We start from the raw sequence: 19,928 nt of genomic DNA on the forward strand, positions 1-19,928 counted from the left end.
ATTTGCCAGTTAGACCTTGACATTTAGGAGCTCTCCCTACTATTTTGCTGCTTTCTGGAAAATTTCTAGCTGGTTGTTATGGATGGAAACTGGTACTTTTGTTCCCAACTTTCAGATATGCTGTTGCAGCTTTGTGAATGGGGATTCTTGAGCTGCGCCTGGGTTCTGAGCACCCCAGGAGTCATTTGGGGTCATCTTTTAAAGATTGCCACATGTACAGAAATAGAATAATATGGTGTTAGCCTGGGAGCACCCTGACTGTGAACCTAGGATAAAATAAAGGGCAGGAAACTTGGTGCAGCTCATACAGACTGCTCAGTTACATTGGCTTTAATAATAAGTAAAAGGAAGTGTCCATAATAATGTCTTGCCCTGTAGTTATGATTCAGTCCAAGAGGTTTGTTTCTTTCTGCATATCTCAGCTATCAAGTTGTTTGTCTACATAGTTGTGAATTCATATCTTAGCACACTCCCTGTAGCCCTAGATTTGTCCTTGGAGAAGAGGACTTCCCTTCTTCAGAGTTTCCATTTGGATTCAGTTTGTTCACCTTTCTTCCCTGCCTATCCTGCCTGTCGTCCAGATAAGCCATTCAGGCAAAGCTAAAGTATTACTTCCTCTACTGAAGCAGTTTCGAGCATCTATTTATCTGTCTGTCTGTATCTATTTATGTATGGTATTTTTATTTCTATATGTACATATTAAAAATTGTGCATCCATGTCCCTTCAGCTTCTTTTGCTGAAGCTTTTTTGTCTCTTTGGGGATAGACTTTTCAGCAGGGCATGTTGTGACAGGACAAGGGATAATGGTTCTAAACTAAACCAGGGAAGATTCAGGCTGGATGTGAGGGAAAATTTTTTTACAGCGAGGGTGGTAGAATACTGGCACAGGTTGCCCGTAGTGGTGGTGGATGCACCATCCGTTGGAGACATTCAAGGCCAGGCTGGATGTGGTTCTGGGCAACCTGATCTAGTTTAAGATGTCCCTGCTTATTGCAGGGGGGTTGGACTAGATGGCCTTTGAAGGTCCCTTCCAACCCAAGCTATTCTATGATTCTGTTTTTCCCATCTGTGATTAGTATAACTAATGAAAGAGTAATTGTGATGCTGTAAGTATTGTAATTAGTGATTATTTAGTCACAAGGGTACATACACATCAGCAGGGTATTGTATAAACACTGTTTTTTATAGTGAAATTTTGTTATAAATTTTATTAGAAGTTCACGTGCTTAACGCTTGCAGTAAAAGGTTGTATGACTATAACCTCTAATAACCATTTGAACTTGTAACAACCACATGTGTTCTTTTAGGGAAAAATGAAATGAGATATTAACAAATACTTACTGTCAGTTCTAGAAATTGATATTAAGTAGCAGTAGCCTTGCTTAAGGATTTTTAATCTTATTGAAAAGCGTAAGTGCCCTTTAAAATATTATAATGTTTGCACTAATGTGGCATTTTCTTTTTTAACTACAGTTAGAACTAACTTTCAGCTACTTGGAAATCCAAGGAGTAACTTCCAGTAAACCAGGTCAGGTAAGTGTATTCTAGATAAGATACTTGTTCACTCATTGCTAAATCTGTTCCACCGAAGGAGGTAATGCTCTAACATGCAGGTCTCCATATCCAGTGAGTAACTGTATGTTTTTGCATTCTTAAATTCATACTGCTTTAAAATCTTAACAGTAATGGTAAGAATTTAAAAAGTCAATTTTAGGAATGTGTTGTGCAGATGGGATGATGATAAGAAATTCTTATTTTCTCCTAGTTCAATATGGTGCCAGTTTTCATTTGTCTCATGAGTGAATATGTTTCTCGGAGATGATGAAACAATGGCAGCTGGTACACAATCGTTACCACCCAAACTTGAATGGCTTCTGTGGTGTATACCTTTACAGTGAAGCCAAAAGCTACTTAAGCTACTACTTACATTGCAGGCAGAAATAGTTCCCTTCCAACTACTCATGGTGCCATTACTGTATACAACACAAAATATATTTGACACCAAGTTGTGTGCCAAAATAAGTGAATGCAAAGAGAAGGTGCTGAAAAGAAGAATGCCTTCAACACATTTTTAATTCATAAGATGAGCATATTTGAACACTTCATTTGAACTCTGAAAAGCTCTTATTGTATTTAGCATGTAGTCTTTCTAGCCTGGCTTTTGGAGCTTTCCTTACAGAAGGAAAAAAAGGTCTGGGTGTTTACTATTATAATGGGAAGACATTTAGTAAATTCTGTGTGTGTTTCTGTAGCTTGCTTTATTTAAGGTACTAAAATGCCATGGTAGCTAATACTAATTATTCCTGGAGGCATAGACAGTCACTGTTGTAGCAGGGTTTACAAGGGATTTTCAGCAGCCTCACTTACATACCATTTTCCTAAAATATTTTTTAAGGTTTTGCATGTTTACATTTATTTGTGTTTTAAATGTGTAAGCTTATAGCTGAAGGCAGGCCAAATCATAGACTATTGCTTGTGGGGCAAATCATACTGCTGCAGTTTTCCTGCAAACAGTGTGATATATCCATAATACCTGAAGAATGTAATCTTGTGCTAGGCATTTTGCAGAAAGCCATGAAACGCTTCCCTCTATAAGAATAGGGAACAAATGGAAAGAGTGATACAGGGAAATGTGTTCATATTGGTGACAGTGAAAACCAGTAGTAACTTGCCCACTCATCTTCAAGGAGCAATAGCAGCAGGTTCAGAAAGGAGTTGAATTGGTGGGAAAAGGTGTGAAGATTCTTGGTGTGCTTTTGGGGTAATGCAGCCTTTTCAAGGATTATCCTCATGATGATCCTGGGAACCAGTTTCAATAAAATCCCATCTTCTGTAGCATATTGTGTCCTCTTGTACTTCTATCTATATTTCTTACTTATTCCTAACATTAGCTTCTTACTGTGAGTTCACAGCTCCATATCTAAAAGACTAAATATGTGCTAAATAGTCACATTGGGGAAGACAAACATTACATTGCTTCCTGTGGTGCAGCAGACCCGATGTGTCAGTCATACTGTAATCTGATTTAATTCTGAATACTCCATATATAACAGAGATGATTTGCAAAAGGCTTTATTTTTCCCCTTCACTGAAGCAGCTATTCCCCAGACAGCGGGACAGTTATGTTGGCTGAGTTACTGCTTCATCCAAACCGAGACAATGTATTACCGTAACATTTTCTTAAACTGCTTAGATCAAAGCATTAGTGCTTTTCCAGAGGATCACAGCCATTAAAGACTTTTACTTTTTGCTGGAGGAAGCAGGCCCTGCTTGTTCAATAGTTTCCTGTCAGGCTGCGCTTGCTTCTCCTGGTGTTCTGGGACACATTTCAAAAGAGGACAATGATGTGAAAAGTTCTTGGTTTTCCAAGTGCCAGCTGAGGTCAAGGTCCTTTGAAAATTTACTTCCCATGGGAAGCAGGGTACTGTTAGGAAAAACAGAGTTTGAGTACAGGAGTCTTGTACATTCAAGAAGAACTTTCAGGAAACTTTACCTGGAGCATTGCTATGTCATGTCTTAAAGAGTAACAGGTTCCTACCAGTGCACAGAGCATTTAGCTGGCATTCAGAATGCTCTCTGTTTTAAATAGACACAAATTACATGATACCCAGTTCTTGCCTTCGTGCCCTCTTATTTGTAGTTGATTATGGAAACTGAGAAATGCAGCATCTCCATGAAGATGGCATCCTCAGAAGACGTGAACGAGGTGCTGGCACACATCGGGACCTGCCTCAGAAAGATATTCCCTGGACTCTCACCAGTGTAAGTGTCTTTAAGGGAACCTCTAGTGGGAACAGGTTGTGCAGCATCAGTGGCAAGCCACCACTTTTTGTCCACTGGTCTCCCCACCCTGACCTCAGAAACACACTGAGGATATAAGAAACACCTGGAGACACGTGCTGAGCTTTTGTCGGAAGTGTATGGCAAAACCAGGAGGCAGTGCAGAACACTGGGAGGCTATGTGTCACAAGAACCTTTGCTTTGAAGAGGGGATTGCAGGTTTTGGGGGTCTGAGTTTTCATTTTACCTTGTTGCCTCTCCAGACTCAGGTATAGCTTAGGTTCTGGGGTTTTGTTGTAATTTACTTCTTTTGGGTTTTGTGCAGGTTTTGCTGTGTTTTTTTTTTTTTCCCCAGAAGTAAAATCTGATTTGGGAGAGGAGAGAAAAGTTCTGTTTACTTTCACTGTGTGTGAAATGATGCACATGACTGGGAGACTTGCTCTTCAGAACTGAGCCCTGGGCAGTCTTGTTATATACTTTCCATGGTTCAGCTCGCTCCTTGGATTGTATGTCTCCTTTTCTATCATTTCTTTGTTCTGCTTCTTTCTGCAGTGCTCTTGCCTCTGATTTCCTTTTGTATCTGTGCCTCTGAATTTTGTGTCTTGCAGCAGTTTTCAATGGTTTTTATTAGTTTCATTTTCTTTCTTCTGTCCTTGCCTTATCTTCATCACTGTCTACCAGGTCATGCAGTTCTACTATTACTCTCTTCAGCTTCTAGATTTCAACAGTATGAGAGAAAATGGGACTGTGCAGCAGAGTTTTCTTGGACATGCTGATCTGTATAAGTGAACTTTTGTAACAGACATTAGATGTGAATGGTCAAGCTAAATTTAAATGTTTTATTTTGGGTGCATGTCTTTATTATTCACCTTTCCTGTAGGCAGAGTAGGAAACAAAGTTCATAAACTCGGAGCTGGCAGTTTCTGGTTTTGACTTCCAGTGTTCTTCTGTGGCAGTATTACTAACTGCCCTAATGGAGATTGAGTTCTTCCTTCAAAAAGCATGCAGACAAGTAAATATTTGTGAGCAGGTTTGCCATAAAACCTCAGTCATGATGTGAGAAACGCAGGCAAAAAGAGTAGAGCAAAGAGGGCTGCAAGACTCTGTGTGTTTGAGCAATATGCATGTTTTCTCTGACCTTTCCTGAGAACACGGGTGGAGTATTTTGGGGTAGCTGTATGGAGTGCTTGCTTCCCAGAAAAGAAATCAAATTTCTTGCTTTCCTGTCAGATGGCACAACTTTCCAAAATGAAGACACTGGGAGTTGTGCAGATGATGTGAGATCAGAACAGGCAAGAAGGGGGATGGAGGTTTTTCCCATTAATATCTCTTCTTAATACTTCCCGTCACCCTGTTTTATGGAATTCTGCAGTTTATGAGGCAGTCTTATCATACAGAAGAACAGATAATTCAATTTTTATAAGGCAGGAGGGATTATGTTTCTGTCTTGGCAAGGAAGAACATTACCCAATTAGAAAGATCAGAGCTGAGTAGAGTGCAGCCTGTGGGCCACATGTAGTTACTGAGCGTGCTCTATTTGCCCTATAGTGCTTTTACTGGATAAATGCAGTGTATAAACAACAGTGGTTTCAGGGTGACCAACAATACCATGTCTCTCTCCTGTTTTAAGCATCCTTGTGTTAGATGAGGGCCATAAATCTCCTTAGCTTCAGTGATCCTGTCATGAAAAAATACTTAGTTGGTCCAGTAGTCACAGGGTTAATCACTGGAAAGAAAGAAGAGACAAATAAACATTATTCCTGTTGGACTGCATCACAATGTGTGTGGCTTTTAGGTAGAGAATTGAGTTGTATTGAAGTTGGTAATTCTTCCCATACACTCATTTAAAATCATACTTGAAGTAAAGAAGATTTATGAGTTTAAAAATACTTTCAAAGTCATGAATGTTTTTTTTTTTTCTCCCCCCTCCCTTCGTATGTAGGAGGATTCTCAAGAAAGTAACTATGGAGCCTTCAGAAAGACTGGCTAATCTCCAGGCCCTGTGGGACAGTCAGACAGTGGCAGAACTTGGACCCTGTGGTATGAATTTAAAGGCTCAAATATAAAAAGGCTGGAATTGAAAAGTCAGGAAGTTTAATTCTATTTCTGGCAGAAGCTTGTAAAGGTGTAATTAGTTTTAAGGTGTAATTAGTATGGAGCAGACTTCTGATTGGTAGGTGAAGGCACTATATTAAGCTTTCTTGCAACCTACTGGGCAAAGATAGGATAGTCTCAGTTTCTTTCAGCAGCACAGTGGACACTGTTCTGGGAGAAAAAAAGAGTGAGTTTTGAAAGACTGGGTCTTTAAGTATTAAAGTGTCCTTTTAGATGTTTGTTTGTTTGCTGCTGTTACTATTACGTTAACTACTCTCTTGGGTTGTTTTTAGGGGGCTTTTCCCAGATGTATGCCTGCGTTTGTGACTGGCTTGGGTTTCCCTACAGAGAAGAAGTACAGTGGGTAGGTACATATCTTGTTCTGGAGCTCTTTTCAGCTAACTGTACAGAGGATGAAAGAACAGGTAAATCATAGAACTTGGAGAAAAAAAACCAAACCAACAGTTCTGTAAATATGTATTTGGTTATGTATTTTTAACAGGATGTTGATACAATTTATCTGACACAAGATACCAGAGAGCTGAATTTGCAAGACTTCAGCCACCTTGACCACAGGTAAGCAATATGCAGTAATCATGGTAATATTTTGCAAACTTTCCTTGTTCTCCTTCTCAGCAGTGTTTGCCTGCCCTTGCTAAAGTGGAATGGTCTCATAGCTGTTACTTGAATTTGTAGACCTGTGAAGTGACCATCTGTAGCATTTTTACTTTTCAGCACAAAGCTGCTGTTTTTGCACAAAAGCCCATGGAGACCATATTTTATTGAGGATCCTGAGAAGAAAAATATATTTTGCTATTGGAAGCACTCCAAGAAGTTAGCAGATAGATACTTTTCCTGTGATGGCGGATGCAAGAACTCGAGTTCAGCAGAGAAAACGTGCAACTACATCTGGTGGGCAAAGCAAAAAAGAAAATTATGCAGTCTTTACATAGGCAGAATCTTTTTCTCATGGTATACACCGTAATGAGAATTATTTTTGTCAGCAAGTCAGTGGAAGGTTTGAGTTGTTTAACTGAATCCCAGCCAGTAGTTTCTTCACTTACAATAGATGCTATCAAAAATGTGTGCTTCCAGAAAGGGACTAATTGAGGGTAATTTCAGTGTGAAATGTGGAGATATAGCTAAGTGTTGCATTTAGTTTACTGAATTTAGCTGGCTGAGGAAATTGGATTCTAAGAAAGTTGAATCTGAAGATATATAAGTAGGAGGAAATGGGAGGGAGTCTTAACTAAAATCCGTCATTATACAAGGAAAGTGACAAATTTAAGAAACTGTAAATAAGACAGAGAAAGCACTTGTTTCTTTGGGAAAGTCCAGTGGAGGAATTAAGAATCCGTCAAAAGTACAATGTTAAAATATTGTAACAGGAAGGCTGAACTTGGAGGAAGGTAAGTAAGAGTGTTTTGCCACAGCGTTCTTTGCAACTTTAAGTTACCTGGTCTGTAAACTCACAAAAAAAACCCCACTCAAATACTTTATTCAGCTTCTGTGATGGGTTTTCACAGTCTGCGCCAAATCCCATGCCAAAGTTATTAACCAGTTCCCATGTTGACTAATTCAGTGGTAACTCAGACAAGACAAGGGCTGGAACTACTGCATGACAGATACAGACAAAGACTGGTTAGTTAAGCCTTGCTGAAGCAAGATAAGGGAAGGAGTACTATTCAGCACAAGCAAATACGAGACAACTTGAGAGTGCTTTAAACATACTGCAAAGTGGAAATGCTGAGAACCCCATGGGGCATTCTTCAGAAAGTGGCCTACAGATACCCAGCTTTAATAGAAATTAAAATGATTGAACAATTTATGGGGAGTGAAAAACGCTACTTATTATGAAACAGTAGATAGAGCTGTTTTAATATTTAGGATATCTCAACTGGTTCAAATGAGCTGGCTTTTGGAAAGCAGAATAATGGACTTGTTGCTTCACAAAAGCTTTTCATTGAAGTATACTTTACATAATTGACATCTCTGAGGAAATATATTGGCATGGTTAATAACAATCTTTATTAAATGTGTCATGATTGTGTTAAGTCCAAAGATTCATAACAATTTTGGAGCTGTTTACATGCTGTGGAATCTATCCTGTGATGAGAGTTTCTACATGTTGAAGACTGAACTGAGGAAAATGTTTTGGATTGAAACTTCAAGAGAAATAGATATTTCAGGAAGTCAAAGTCTTATGTTATTCATATACAAATTAGGATATGGGATCCCAGTCAAGAATGTATGCGAGTGTTTTGTGATATATTTAGAAAGTAAGAATGCTATAAATTAACAATGCACCATCATCATTTGCATTTTGAGAGACTGTTGTCCACATAATTTTGGGGATTGCTGGAACTATATATTTCATGTTGCGGCGTAGCTCTGAAGTGAAATAGGATGGGTGCACCAGTCCTCTAGATAGAGGGGTTATGCATTGCAAAAATAAACAATTTGTGGTTTTCCTAGGAAGGCATTTCTGTTAGAGGTCACCATAAGATGTCATGGATTATAGATGAATTTCAGTTCCCAGAGCATCTGACTGAGTGCATAGCATGGCTTGCCACATGGGAACATGACTTCTGAGGCTTTATCTGAAGTTATATCATGCTGCGAACCATATCACTTTTAAAAAACAGGAAAAAAAGCTCAAAGTGAACAGGGCTTACTTAAAACTCAGTGGCATGATTTTCATCTGTGTAGCATAGGTTTTAGCATACTTGGACATTCAAAAAGATTGTCAGAAAAGCGTGATTGGTTAGACTTCTTTGCGGTGTTTTAACTTTCTTACCGTTTTAAATGCATGAGGGGACGGAGATGCTGAAAAAACATGAAGGCATTAGATCAGCTTGAATGTTGTGGAAGCTTGGAGAGGTTTTCTGCATTCCAGAAGAAGAGAATCTGTTCTCAGTTTAAGATGGCACAGATTTACATTTTGTAAAGTTTTCTTTATTCTGGATGGTAATTTAGTAAGCAAACTAATGAATATAAGCAACCCAGTGAGTGAACATTATGAGAAGGCCCTGCCTTTGGAAATGGTTGTTCGTGTTCTTTCATACTGTGTTGCAGAAAATTCAGGTAATTATTAGCACTGCATCTAGAATTTAATTAAGTGAATAAAGCAGAGTATAATGTTGAAAAGGAAAACTCAGTAAGAAGTGCACTGAGGTTAGATAAGCTTGAAGAGAAGTAGAGGTAAAATGAACACTCACTGGTCAGAAGTACCTTCAGAAATTTGAACAAAATGGGAAAAAACCTAAACTATGTATCAGATGGTAGCATCTGATAAAGCAGAGTTTCTAGACAGTAAGGCTTTTGCAGAAATGGGCAGGGGTTTCTCTGTCTTCAGGCATGTGGGGAAGGAGGGGACTGGGGGGAAGCTAGCAGTTGGTGTTACTGAAGGGTGCCAGTATCTGTGCTTGTCTAGTGTTTGGACAGACAAGCCTTGAATACTGCAGAAGACTAAACTATTTAAAAAAGAGAATTTGCAAATCAGCTGCATTGATTTGTTTTAAAATATTCCTGTCCTGTGCCAGTGATGTTTCTTTAACTTCTTGAAAGTATGATGGTTTTCCAACTAAGCCTGGGAACCCCCTGCCCTTTAGCATTTCCCTCCCAAACCTGGGGACAAGAGAGGAGAAAGGAACACCTCAGGCAAGTTCTGCCTGCAGCCACTCTACTGCCTAGAAGTTACTGAGCTCTTGACAGCCCTCCTAGCTGGCTTATCAGCTCCCTGATAGTGTAAACATTTGGAACCAGTGTTCCCCTATCCGTGTCCTTCTGTTCCTATGGAGGAACTAGACTGTGGCTGATAGCTGAAATACAGCTGGTGGTGCCTTCTGCCTCTTTTAGGATTGGTGGTCCACAGCATTAACAGCTCTGCTCCACCAGTGTGAAAGTGGTACCATCAGCCTGTCCAGTGTTTGCCCTGCAGCATTTACCGCTAGCTGTGGCTGGCTGGTTACCACTGTGTGGACAAACCAAAATTACACCTGAAAGCCTTATGGTCATTCCACTTTCAAGCCAAGGGCACTGGCAAGAGTGACATTAAAGGTGCTAATTCATTATCTTCTTACTGATTGTGCCAGGGGAAGGCAAAGGAAGACAGACCTCTCTGTGTGCACATTCTGTACTCCATAGCAAGGTTTCTGTCTGCCCAAGGAAAATGCTGGGAAAATGCTTCTGTGGTTGTTATTTTTCCCTCCTGACATTTCACTAGTCAGTTACTGCTTTACATGGAAATGAAGTGTATGTGTGTAGGAACAAGACCAACATGGTGGACAGAAATAAATCTATACGCTTCATGAAGCTGCTAAGACTCTAGTGTGCCAGTGGAAACGAATTCACCATGACACTTGATGTGTGCTGTGAGCAAGATGGGAAACAGTCAATCCTTGAAGGGCACCACACATTAGTTCCTCTGCAGGAGTGTGAAAACAGTCTATTTGCATGAGCTTCACAGTCGGTGGGCTACAGTCTTGCTGCAAAATGCTGCACCTTCGTACTGTTACCTTAGTGATGGGCTTGCACTTCCAAATCTAGCAGTCGCATTTCCCAATATAGCCTGCTGAAGGCTTGTCCATATGATGTTGCCTTGTCTCCTGGCTCTCCTACATGTTTAACAGCCACGCTGAAGTGTTGGAGGGTTTGTAGAGAAAAATTGAAGGAGAGGAAGAAGGAAAAGAAGATGGAAGGATGCTGTGTGTTTACTGTAGATCTGTGCCTGCCTGCCCTATATCCTGAATGAGAAGCTGGGGGGTGGGGTGGGGTGTGGTGTAGGACTGGCTTATAAAAGCCAATACTTTTAAATTTCTCCCTGTAAAAACAGGCTTGGATTGACACTGTTTTGCTGGTCTGATAAGTTCATGTATATTACAGCTCTTTGTTTCATTATAAAGACAAGGGCTTTCTAAGTAGCTGTTAAGTCCCAGTGTAGGTGTATATATGTATTTAATATTGCATCAAAATGATCCAAGTGCTGTGCTGCTAAATGGTGTGCTAGTGCCTGATGAATGATTCAGCTGGGGGTAGTGTACAGACATGACATTTGTCAACGTCTGTTACTGCAGAAACTTAACAGAGGGAGAGCAGATCGCATTAAGAGCCTTGGAATGAAGAAAACGGGAATAATTTAGAATTTCATTTGTGAAATCCCTTTTACAATGAAGGAGGGCTGAAAGTCGCATTATTCTTTTGCAGGTCTCCTGCTTCCTGGGGGAATTTAACTATAGCAATGAGACAAGGAGGTGTTCTCTAGAAGCATTCAGTCATGGAATTATATTAAATCATCAGACTGCCAAAAAGCTTTTTAGCGTCATGCTAAATTATAATTAGAGGTGATTAAGAAGCTAAAATATGTCACAGGCTGAAGAAAAAGTAATGCTATGAGTAGGAATGGCAGCCCAGACAAATTCCTGATTTAAAAATTCGTGCTAGAATGGATGTCAGTTGGACAGTAAAAAATCTGTATTAAAATACCAAAAAGACACACATCTACTGGTGATGCTCGATTTTTAGAATGCTGAGCTTTCTGTAATGAGGATGGTACTTTGTATTGCAAAAGCATGGGGAATTAGATATGGAAGAACACTTAAGAGGTTGTTTCAAATGAGCAAAGACAGTTATATGTAATGTGTGTAAAAGTGTTTTTCTTTTTCTAGAGACTTAATACCTATAGTTGCTGCTTTGGAGTATAATCAGTGGTTTACAAAGCTGTCCTCCAAGGATCTGAAATTAGTAAGTAACAAATTGAAACAGTGTACTTGCTCCTACCAAGCTGTGCTGTGTTTTAGAGGATGCTGTTACATTTTTCAAAGTGAACCTTTTTAGGCTGGGTAATCTATTGAATTTTTGTTTTCTCCCTTAATCATATCAGGAAAATATAAATGGTTGGATAGTTAATTCATACCATAGAAACACTGTCGAGAGGCAGGTCTTGTCAAAACTTCAAATGAATAAAGTTTGAAAACTTCCTTGGGTGATAACAGTAGCCCATAAAACTACTTCATTAGCACCCCCAAACAGTTTTGGGTGACTAAATAGGAAACTGACTTTAAAGCAACAAAACATCTGCTACTTTTTGGAGGTGGAAATAAAGTGTCAGGATTTGGGGTTTTTTTCTTTGCATATAAAGCATGGTTTTCCTCATAATTTTCATTGCAACCTGATGATTTTTTTTCTCCCCACTGTCTGAAGCTAACACTGTGTAGTAACAAGTATGTAGTGATGTGTGACATTGACATTCTTCCACATCAGTTTTGTTTCTGAAAGAAAATCTAAACGAGTTGGACAACTGAAGAAAAGGCCAAGAAATTCAGTAATTATTTGACATTTTAAATATTTCAAAATACACTATTTCTTCTAAACTTGCAAGTTTATAGTCACAGGTAAGCTCAGTGGTTTGAGAAGTTGCTTTCACAACTGCATCCAGAAGCTTTTCTCCTTAATAATGGGAGGTTGAGTCTCATCTTGTTTAAATTGGTGCAGTTTTATTGATCTGAAAGTGCTCTTATTGCATTCCTAACCTATAATTTTGCATGGAAATTCAGTAGAAACTAGCTTATGTGATTCGTGGCAGAAGAAGGCAATAAACTGTCTTGCTAGGCCATCTTACTCAAAGTTATACGCAGAATGAAACGGGTTATTTTTAATCTTGTAGCACACTGTTAAAATCAGCATTGTTAAAAAGTAAAATGCAGTTAATCAGTTTCCACTTCAACAAAATGAGACAGTTTGCTTAGTTAGAAGAGTGGCTAGTGTAGTTTGCTTAGAACCGGAACTGGCCACATTATCTGTCTGAGGTATTTTTGTGTTCTTAGCAACTTTTCTGTGGAAAACAAATAACTTCATCAATCTTGAAAATGCATCAGTTCCTTTAAAAAAAAAATCTTCCACGCATTCCATTTTCAGTCAAAACCAACAGGAAAACATGAATTGTTGGACAGTAAATCTGTGCTATCGGAACAGTGCTGAGAGTCAGTATGAGGTCAGACATATCTAGAGGCTATTTAATGCATTGTGTTTCATGAGTCCTGCTCTGTCATTGTGTTTGATAGATGGTACCTATCTTCTTATAGTATAGTGTTTTTATAATACATGCATGAAACTTTCCACTAGCAGTCACACTGCTCTAGAAGCATTGTGATAATGTGCTGAATTATTAAACTATAGAAGTCAAAGATAGAATTAGGAAGATGAGTAAGGTAACAGTCTTCAGGAAAAAATTGTCACCTTTACTGCGTAAAAGATGAATAAGATTTTATGTGTGTGGAAGAGCAGGGTATTTTTTTTCTTTTTAGGAGATTCAATTAGCTTAAAAGTATAAAAAACCCAAACCCCAAACAAACAAAAACAACCAACCAACAACAATTAACACACGCACACACACCCCACCCCCCCCCCAACTAGAAAATTTAACTCATTAGAGACATAGATGTCCCAGGTATGACACATTGTTGTTTTTAGAGGCAGATAACGAAATAGTTTCAGCACTTCATGATCATGACTGAAATTCAGCTGTGGACATCACGTAATGTTGGCTAATGTGTGCTGTGGGAAAAAATAGTCAAATCCAGAAGTGAAATAAAACATGATAATTAAAGATACTGAGGTGTAGAATTACCTGTATGGATTTTGGATCATTAAAGTTTTATCTGTTTGAATGAGCACAGCTAACAAACAGTTTTGTAATTGTGTTTGGTTAATGGTACTTGCAAATGTCCATGCAAATTCTAGAATCCAACAACAGTAAGATCATGAAAATTTACTCCTCTGTAGGCTGGGAGAATTCAAACTGAAATACACTGGCCCTACACTAGTCCATAGCAGTCTTTGGAGGACTTGCAGCTACACTGCTTTTGCTTTTGAAGTTTTTTGGGGAGGGGATTGTGTTTTGTTATCATTCCTGGTTAGGCTTTATTATCCTTTGCACTAGTCACTTTTTTTCTGAAGAATTATCATGTATATGAACAAGATTTCTTTAAGAATTAAGTGAGTGGTTTTTTTCTGAATCACAGAGCTTGTTTTTTTTACTATCATTAAAAAAGTCTTGCCCCTATGTTTAGGTGGCCTAATTCATAAATGCCTTGCTTTCAGTCTGCCTCTTGCTTCTCTGAGTCTTTTGCAGAAGTCCTCTGTTGCTACCTGACTCTCTTTTGGATGTTTCTGGTATATTTGCTTACTATTTATGTAGTGTAAGATGATGGCCGTGTCCTGGATTCCACTATGATGTAGAGCTTATAACTCAATAACCACCTGTTCCATGTTTGTGTTAACACTGTTCTGTCTCTTCTGTGGCAGTCCACTGATGTCTGTGAGCAGATACTGCGAGTGGTGAGTAGGTCCAATCGATTGGAAGAACTGGTATTAGAGAATGCCGGGCTTAGAACGTAAGTAATTCCTTTGAAATGTTGCATTAGTTACTGCTTACTCCCAGTAAAGGGGATGTGTGATGTGTGTTAGCTAGAATAAGCATTAAAAAACCTTGTGCTTGATGTCTACCTTGTTCTGAGAAGTCTGTAGTCGCAAAGCTTTTTATCAGGTTTTCCAGAGGTTCCTATGTCTAAGAAATCCCCTTAAACTGATGTATTTTGAGATTCTGCCTGGAGAGTTGGGTTAAGCAGAGCAAAATGGATTGGATAAGAGCATAAACCCTCAATCAGCTCACACTGTTCCTCTCCAAATAAGATTGCCAGGAGAAGTAGGAACACCTTTTTATCACTTATCATTTAAAATAGTGTTAAGAAAGTGCATTATTGCATCTTGCAACAAATTGTTTCATTACCAAGAGAGCTGTTCTTGTCTTACCCTGGATTGCAGTCTGCTCAAATGTAACAGGACTTCAACATGAGCAAGTTTTTTAAAGAAGCAAGAAAGTATATAAATAAGTTTTAATGTTTTGCCAGAGCCTTAAAAGAAAGATACATATAAGTAAGCCATAGAATTTAAACCTTGCATGTGTTTTAAATACAGTAAGTTGTAGTTACTAGGTGCTGCTTTTTTTTCCCTTCACATGAAATAGAAGGAGATTTCAAGTTACAGACGAGCCCACTTGGAAGTATTTGTCTCCTGGTTTAGTGTTAAGAGTATCCTCCAAGACCATGTAGACAGGAAAAACCGTAGCACTAATGGATTTTTTTTATGTTAAAAAAGCAGAGGAAAGATGGGCAAAGCGGAACGCTATACTGAATTGCAAGTGAGGAAGGAAAACATGTTCAGGGAAAATATTTGGTGTGCTTTATATTGTCTCCTCTTCTACTGTTTCAATCTTTTCCTTTTTTAAGATGGGTTTTTGCATTAAAATACCTGCAACAGAAAATTGCCTAAAGAACACAAGAAACTTGAGGTCAAGTTTGGAATTACACCCAAGCTTTCTGATCACTAGAGCACTGCCTTTAATAGCTGTCATTCAAACATACCTGATTTTAATCCCGTTTTTCTTACAGTATGTGCCATGAAATCGAGTGATAATCATTAATATTAAAATATACATTGACTACCTTTACACATTGCCTACCTTAATTTATCAGAGTTGGATTAACTGGTTTCAGTTTTAACAGGATTTGACAGATAATCAACCTGTGACTTTGGTTTTTGTGTCTCTGTCTACGTGCACAGTGTTTGGCATTTTGCCTTGGTGTGTATCTGCTCTGATCAGCATTGTCTGCCTGTTTTTGTCAAGGATGTATTTGTCAGTTTTGGCATTTATCATATCTGCTTGCTAAGAGGAAATACTGTTGTTACTCGACATCTTCCTGTGCATAGTTTACAGACCAGTCATTTTTAATGAGCTGTGACAGAATGCCAAACCAGGGTTAAGAAAGAACTACCCAGAGTAATGTTTTGAGAAATAACCTGAGCAGATGCAAGAGCATATTTCTTCCTGCCGTAGAGTCAGTTTCAGATGATTCCATTCTCTCCTACCTCCAGCCCCTCATTTCTGTGATTTGGTTTGGGCCATGGCCCCTTAAACACTTGTCATCCTCCCAGCTGATAAGGCAGAAAACTATTGTGTGGTAGCAGTTGAAAGGATGCAGGACTAGGGGAGTGCAGACTTGCTGTAGGAGAAAATGGTGTCAAGTGAAACCTCCTGTCTGATGAGATTTGTGACAGTTTAGATGTTCTTGAAAATTCTGTCTCCATTGCTGTTTCTTTATCAGATGTTGTCCTGGGTTCAGCAGTAGCGGTCATTTTTCTCCTTCTTGGTAGCTGGTGCAGTACTGTGTTTTGACTTTCGGCTCAGGAGCAGAGCTGATAACAATGATGTTTTGGTTTGGCCAAGGACTTTGTGAGCCTCATGCTCTGCCAGGGAGGAGGGGAAGCCAGGAGGAAGCAGAGACAGGACACTTGACCCAAGCTAGCCAAAGAGGTATTCCATACCACAGCACGTCATGCCCAGGATGTAACGGGGAGTTAGCCGGAAGGGCTGGGAGACTGCGGGGTTGGAGGAGGTATGGGTCGGTGCTTGCTTGGGTTAGGGGGATGAGTTATCAGTTGGCTGGTAGTGAGGTGATGTATTCTCTTCCCTTGTTACTTCCTTTATCATTATTATTACTGGTGGTAGCAGTAGGGATTTGTGTTATACCTTAGTTACTAAACTGTTCTTATCTCAACCCGTGGGTGTTGCATTCTTTTTGATTCTCCTCTCTGTCCCTCTGGGAGTAGGGGGAGGGCAAGAAGGGGGGGAAGTGAGTGAACAAGCTCTCTGACTGGGTTTAAGCCACCACAGATGTAAAGGGTGCAGTCTAGTTGGATGGCTTTAATGTGTGTATCAAACACTAATGTTTTGGTTAAGTATGTTAACTGAGGTAGATGATAACCATCTCACCAGGGAAAGGAAAATCATTCAGGATGATCTGAACAGATGAGCTTGAGAGTTACATCCCTGAGGTGTTTTATAGGAATGGGACAATATTAGATAACCAGTATTCATTTCCATGAAACTGCAAGGCAGACTCTTCAGTCTGCAAAGGCCTGTTTGCAGAAGCTGTTGAAAATGGATGTTTGCTGTGCTTACATACTCTCTGAAAGCTGACAGGCAGAATGTCCCTACGACCTTGTGCACTGCTCTCTGCAGGCCTGTTCTAAAGGGAGAGCCCAGCTCCAACAGAGAGGAAAAAAGCAGAGGTGCCTGGTGCTGGTACCTAGAAAGCCTTTGGCAGTGATACTGTATCTCATCTTCCTCTGCTGGATGGGTTCTGAATGTCCTTAGGCCTAACAGTGTTAGTTCCTTCCACACACGTCCTCTTTTTTTGTGTTACAGGAATATTATCTAGACAGATTTTGAGAAACGACTTTTATTTTTCTGAGATTTATGGGTCTGCGGTGTTGTTATTCCTGGTGATATATCCTTACCTGCCATAGGTACAGTTTAATTGAGTCTTTTTTTGAACTTCATCTTCAAGCCTGAATGTCCTTAGTCTAGGCAAGCATGGCTGTGCAATGCATACAGAGTGAATTCCACCTCAGTTGTCCAAAAGGTTCTGGTCATCCTGCTTATATTGTTGGCAGAAACTGGAACAGATTGTAAACAAGTCTGGAGGTGTAGGCAGGATACTCTAATGGCAAGAATCTGTTAGGGACAAAGGAAGAGGTGGAAACTCCTCATGAAGAGCAGGGGTTTGTTTATTTGGTTGTTTTTTTTTTTAAACTCAAAACCTCATTTTTCTTGGCTGGGCATATGGAGCTTAGTTCAGTTGCCTAAGCACAGGCATCTAGTGCCATTTGAAATGCTGGAGGGTATCCACAGAGTGTTGGCACATGTATCCGAGAACCCACAGGAGATACGCAGTCTTCTGTGGCAGCAGCTGGTAGCAAAGCAGGACACCCTGAGGCCTGTGAGGTAGCAGAGATTCAAGCCCAGAATTTCTTTTTGTCGAGTGTTTGTATTCACATGGTGCTTGTATTTTAGGAAAAGAATACCCTTTTCCTAAAGGCAGCCCATCATGCATTTGCAGCGCTGGAACCTGTTCTAGCCCCAGGAGTCTGTTTAAGGACATGAGGTTTCAAGCGGAAATTAAACTTGCCTGGAACATCTCTGTACGCAAGTACATCTTGCAACAACAGATAACCAAAAGTTATTGAGGCTATTGCTGTCCAGTCTCTGCTCTTTTCCAGATACTGGAAGAGAATGCTACCTCCACTGCAGTTCTCAGCACACAGACTAATCTACTGATTTTATGGTAGGCAGGATCTGTCCTGAGGAAAGAGGGTGGTGTTGAATTATTACTCTCCTAGCAACGTAGCCAGTAGCTCTCCACTACTAGGCTACAGAAGGTAAGATGATGCACTTCAAGGCAGAGAGAAGAAAGCTCAAGGCATATTTTTGATTTCTTCTGCCATGTCTAATTTAAGTGAAGCAAGAACATTGAAATTATAGTTTATTTTAATGAAAAACCACAGTAAAGCTAGTCCTCTAATACATGAATTCTCTGTAGATAACAAGGACAGGTTTGAGGATTTGTCTTGGTGCTCCTAAGAGCCAACAGTCTTCTGACTAAATGCAAGGAATATCTCCACCAGCGTCTGACAGTGTGGTTGTATAAGAAACACAAACTAGCCTTGAACTTAGTGCTGTGGATAGGGGTAGTCCAGCAGCAGCAGAACAGTCTCAGACAGGGCAGTGTTCCTTTGCCTCTCAAGTGGATTTTGAACAGATAAGAGGTCATGCTACTATAGCTGCCTACTATAGTTAGTTAAAGTTAATTCAAAGCTATTTGTGCTACCTGGCCTGGCTGTTGTGAACACATAGAACTGATATACCATAGTCTCCTGGGACCCGTTACTAGGGCTGTGGTTGGCTAGTTATATACTTGGATGCTTCTCACTGTAAAAAGAAGCAAGCAAATACCAATTCATCTGTGTCCTGCTGTTCTTTGAGAGAGCTATTCCTGCTCTTTCACAAGGTCATAAATGCTCCTGGTTTGTTGACCTTCTGGATGTGTTGCAAAGCCTGTCTGCGTGACCTGGTAGAGAGCTGCTGCAAGTGAGGGGGTTGGCTTGTAAGTGAAGGAGGTAGTGGTATGCGAGTTGATGTATGTATCTCATTCATGCGTTGAGTCCCTCCATGGAGGAGATGAAAGATGTGCAGGAGTTTTCATTTTTTCTGTGTAATTCCTATTTCATATCTTTAGATCTCTATCAAAAGCAGACTGAGCTTTGATTGAGTGCCCTCAGTCTCTTAGGTCGTTGAATAAATAAATAATATAACAATCCACTTTGAAAGATAGCAAATTAAGATAAAGCTTTGTCTTTGAAAGATAAGCATTGTTTAGAACCATGAAGTTACTGCTCTGCAGTAGGATAGGCCACTTCTGGCTAGTAATCCCTTGATGCTTTTATGCCTTTGAATGTGCTGTTGATAGAGGAGATAACAAGATTCTTTCTCCCTCTATTTTCTTTTCTGCAGAGATTTTGCACAGAAACTAGCCAGTGCCCTAGCCCATAATCCCAACTCAGGACTCCATACGATCAACCTTGCCAGCAATCCACTTGAAGATAGAGGTAACTGTAACCTTTCTTTTTTCCTCTTTCTACAAAATACTGTACAAATACATTAGGAGGATTACTGCTGCTCTATTCAGCTTTGCTTGGATAATAGGTTATTGTTCTGTGTGTAATGCTATTGTAAATATCTGTTGTTCTCAAATGACTCAGAATCTCTGTTCTTCTTTGGTTTATACGTATCCATTAGCTTGTTGAGAAATATTTAAAATGTCTTAAGCCAACCATGGATTTCATTAGATTTCATTACATTTTCAGAGAATTTTCTGTTAAAGGAAGATAAAACTCAGTAACTATTTAGGACTAAAGTGGTGTGCATTTTAAAAGGCAATGTAATCAGCTGAAAGATTAAGCATAAGGCAGTCTTGTTGCTTGAATTATGTTTTCCTAATTTTTTTTTTTATTTCAGCCATAGTATTAAAACTATTCCTTTTTCAGCTTTGATTTGCACAGTGTGTTGCCAGTTTGCAGTGCTCAGTAATACTGGTGTAGCTGGTGTGCTCATGGAGCAAAGTGCCCATGCCACAAGATATAAAATCAAGCTGAA

At 39.6% G+C, this 19,928-nt stretch overlaps 1 protein-coding gene across 5 annotated transcripts in view; it reads left to right on the forward strand.

Annotated features, from left to right (window-relative positions):
• Positions 1-19,928, forward strand: part of CARMIL1 (capping protein regulator and myosin 1 linker 1) — a 192,985-nt gene that overhangs the window by 81,011 nt on the left and 92,046 nt on the right. For all 5 annotated transcript variants that reach the window (XM_062621692.1, XM_062621694.1, XM_062621693.1 and 2 more), the window contains exons 4-11: positions 1,475-1,534; positions 3,642-3,763; positions 5,724-5,821; positions 6,169-6,239; positions 6,378-6,451; positions 11,542-11,617; positions 14,180-14,268; positions 19,287-19,381. In XM_062621692.1, coding sequence (XP_062477676.1) covers positions 1,475-1,534; positions 3,642-3,763; positions 5,724-5,821; positions 6,169-6,239; positions 6,378-6,451; positions 11,542-11,617; positions 14,180-14,268; positions 19,287-19,381 — 685 coding nt within the window. The remainder of the gene's footprint in view (positions 1-1,474; positions 1,535-3,641; positions 3,764-5,723; positions 5,822-6,168; positions 6,240-6,377; positions 6,452-11,541; positions 11,618-14,179; positions 14,269-19,286; positions 19,382-19,928) is intronic.

The sequence above is a fragment of the Pezoporus occidentalis genome, unplaced genomic scaffold (genome assembly GCF_034315485.1).
Source record: "Pezoporus occidentalis ecotype Australia unplaced genomic scaffold, CSIRO_AGI_Poc_V1 ctg231, whole genome shotgun sequence".
NCBI lineage: Eukaryota > Metazoa > Chordata > Aves > Psittaciformes > Psittacidae > Pezoporus > Pezoporus occidentalis.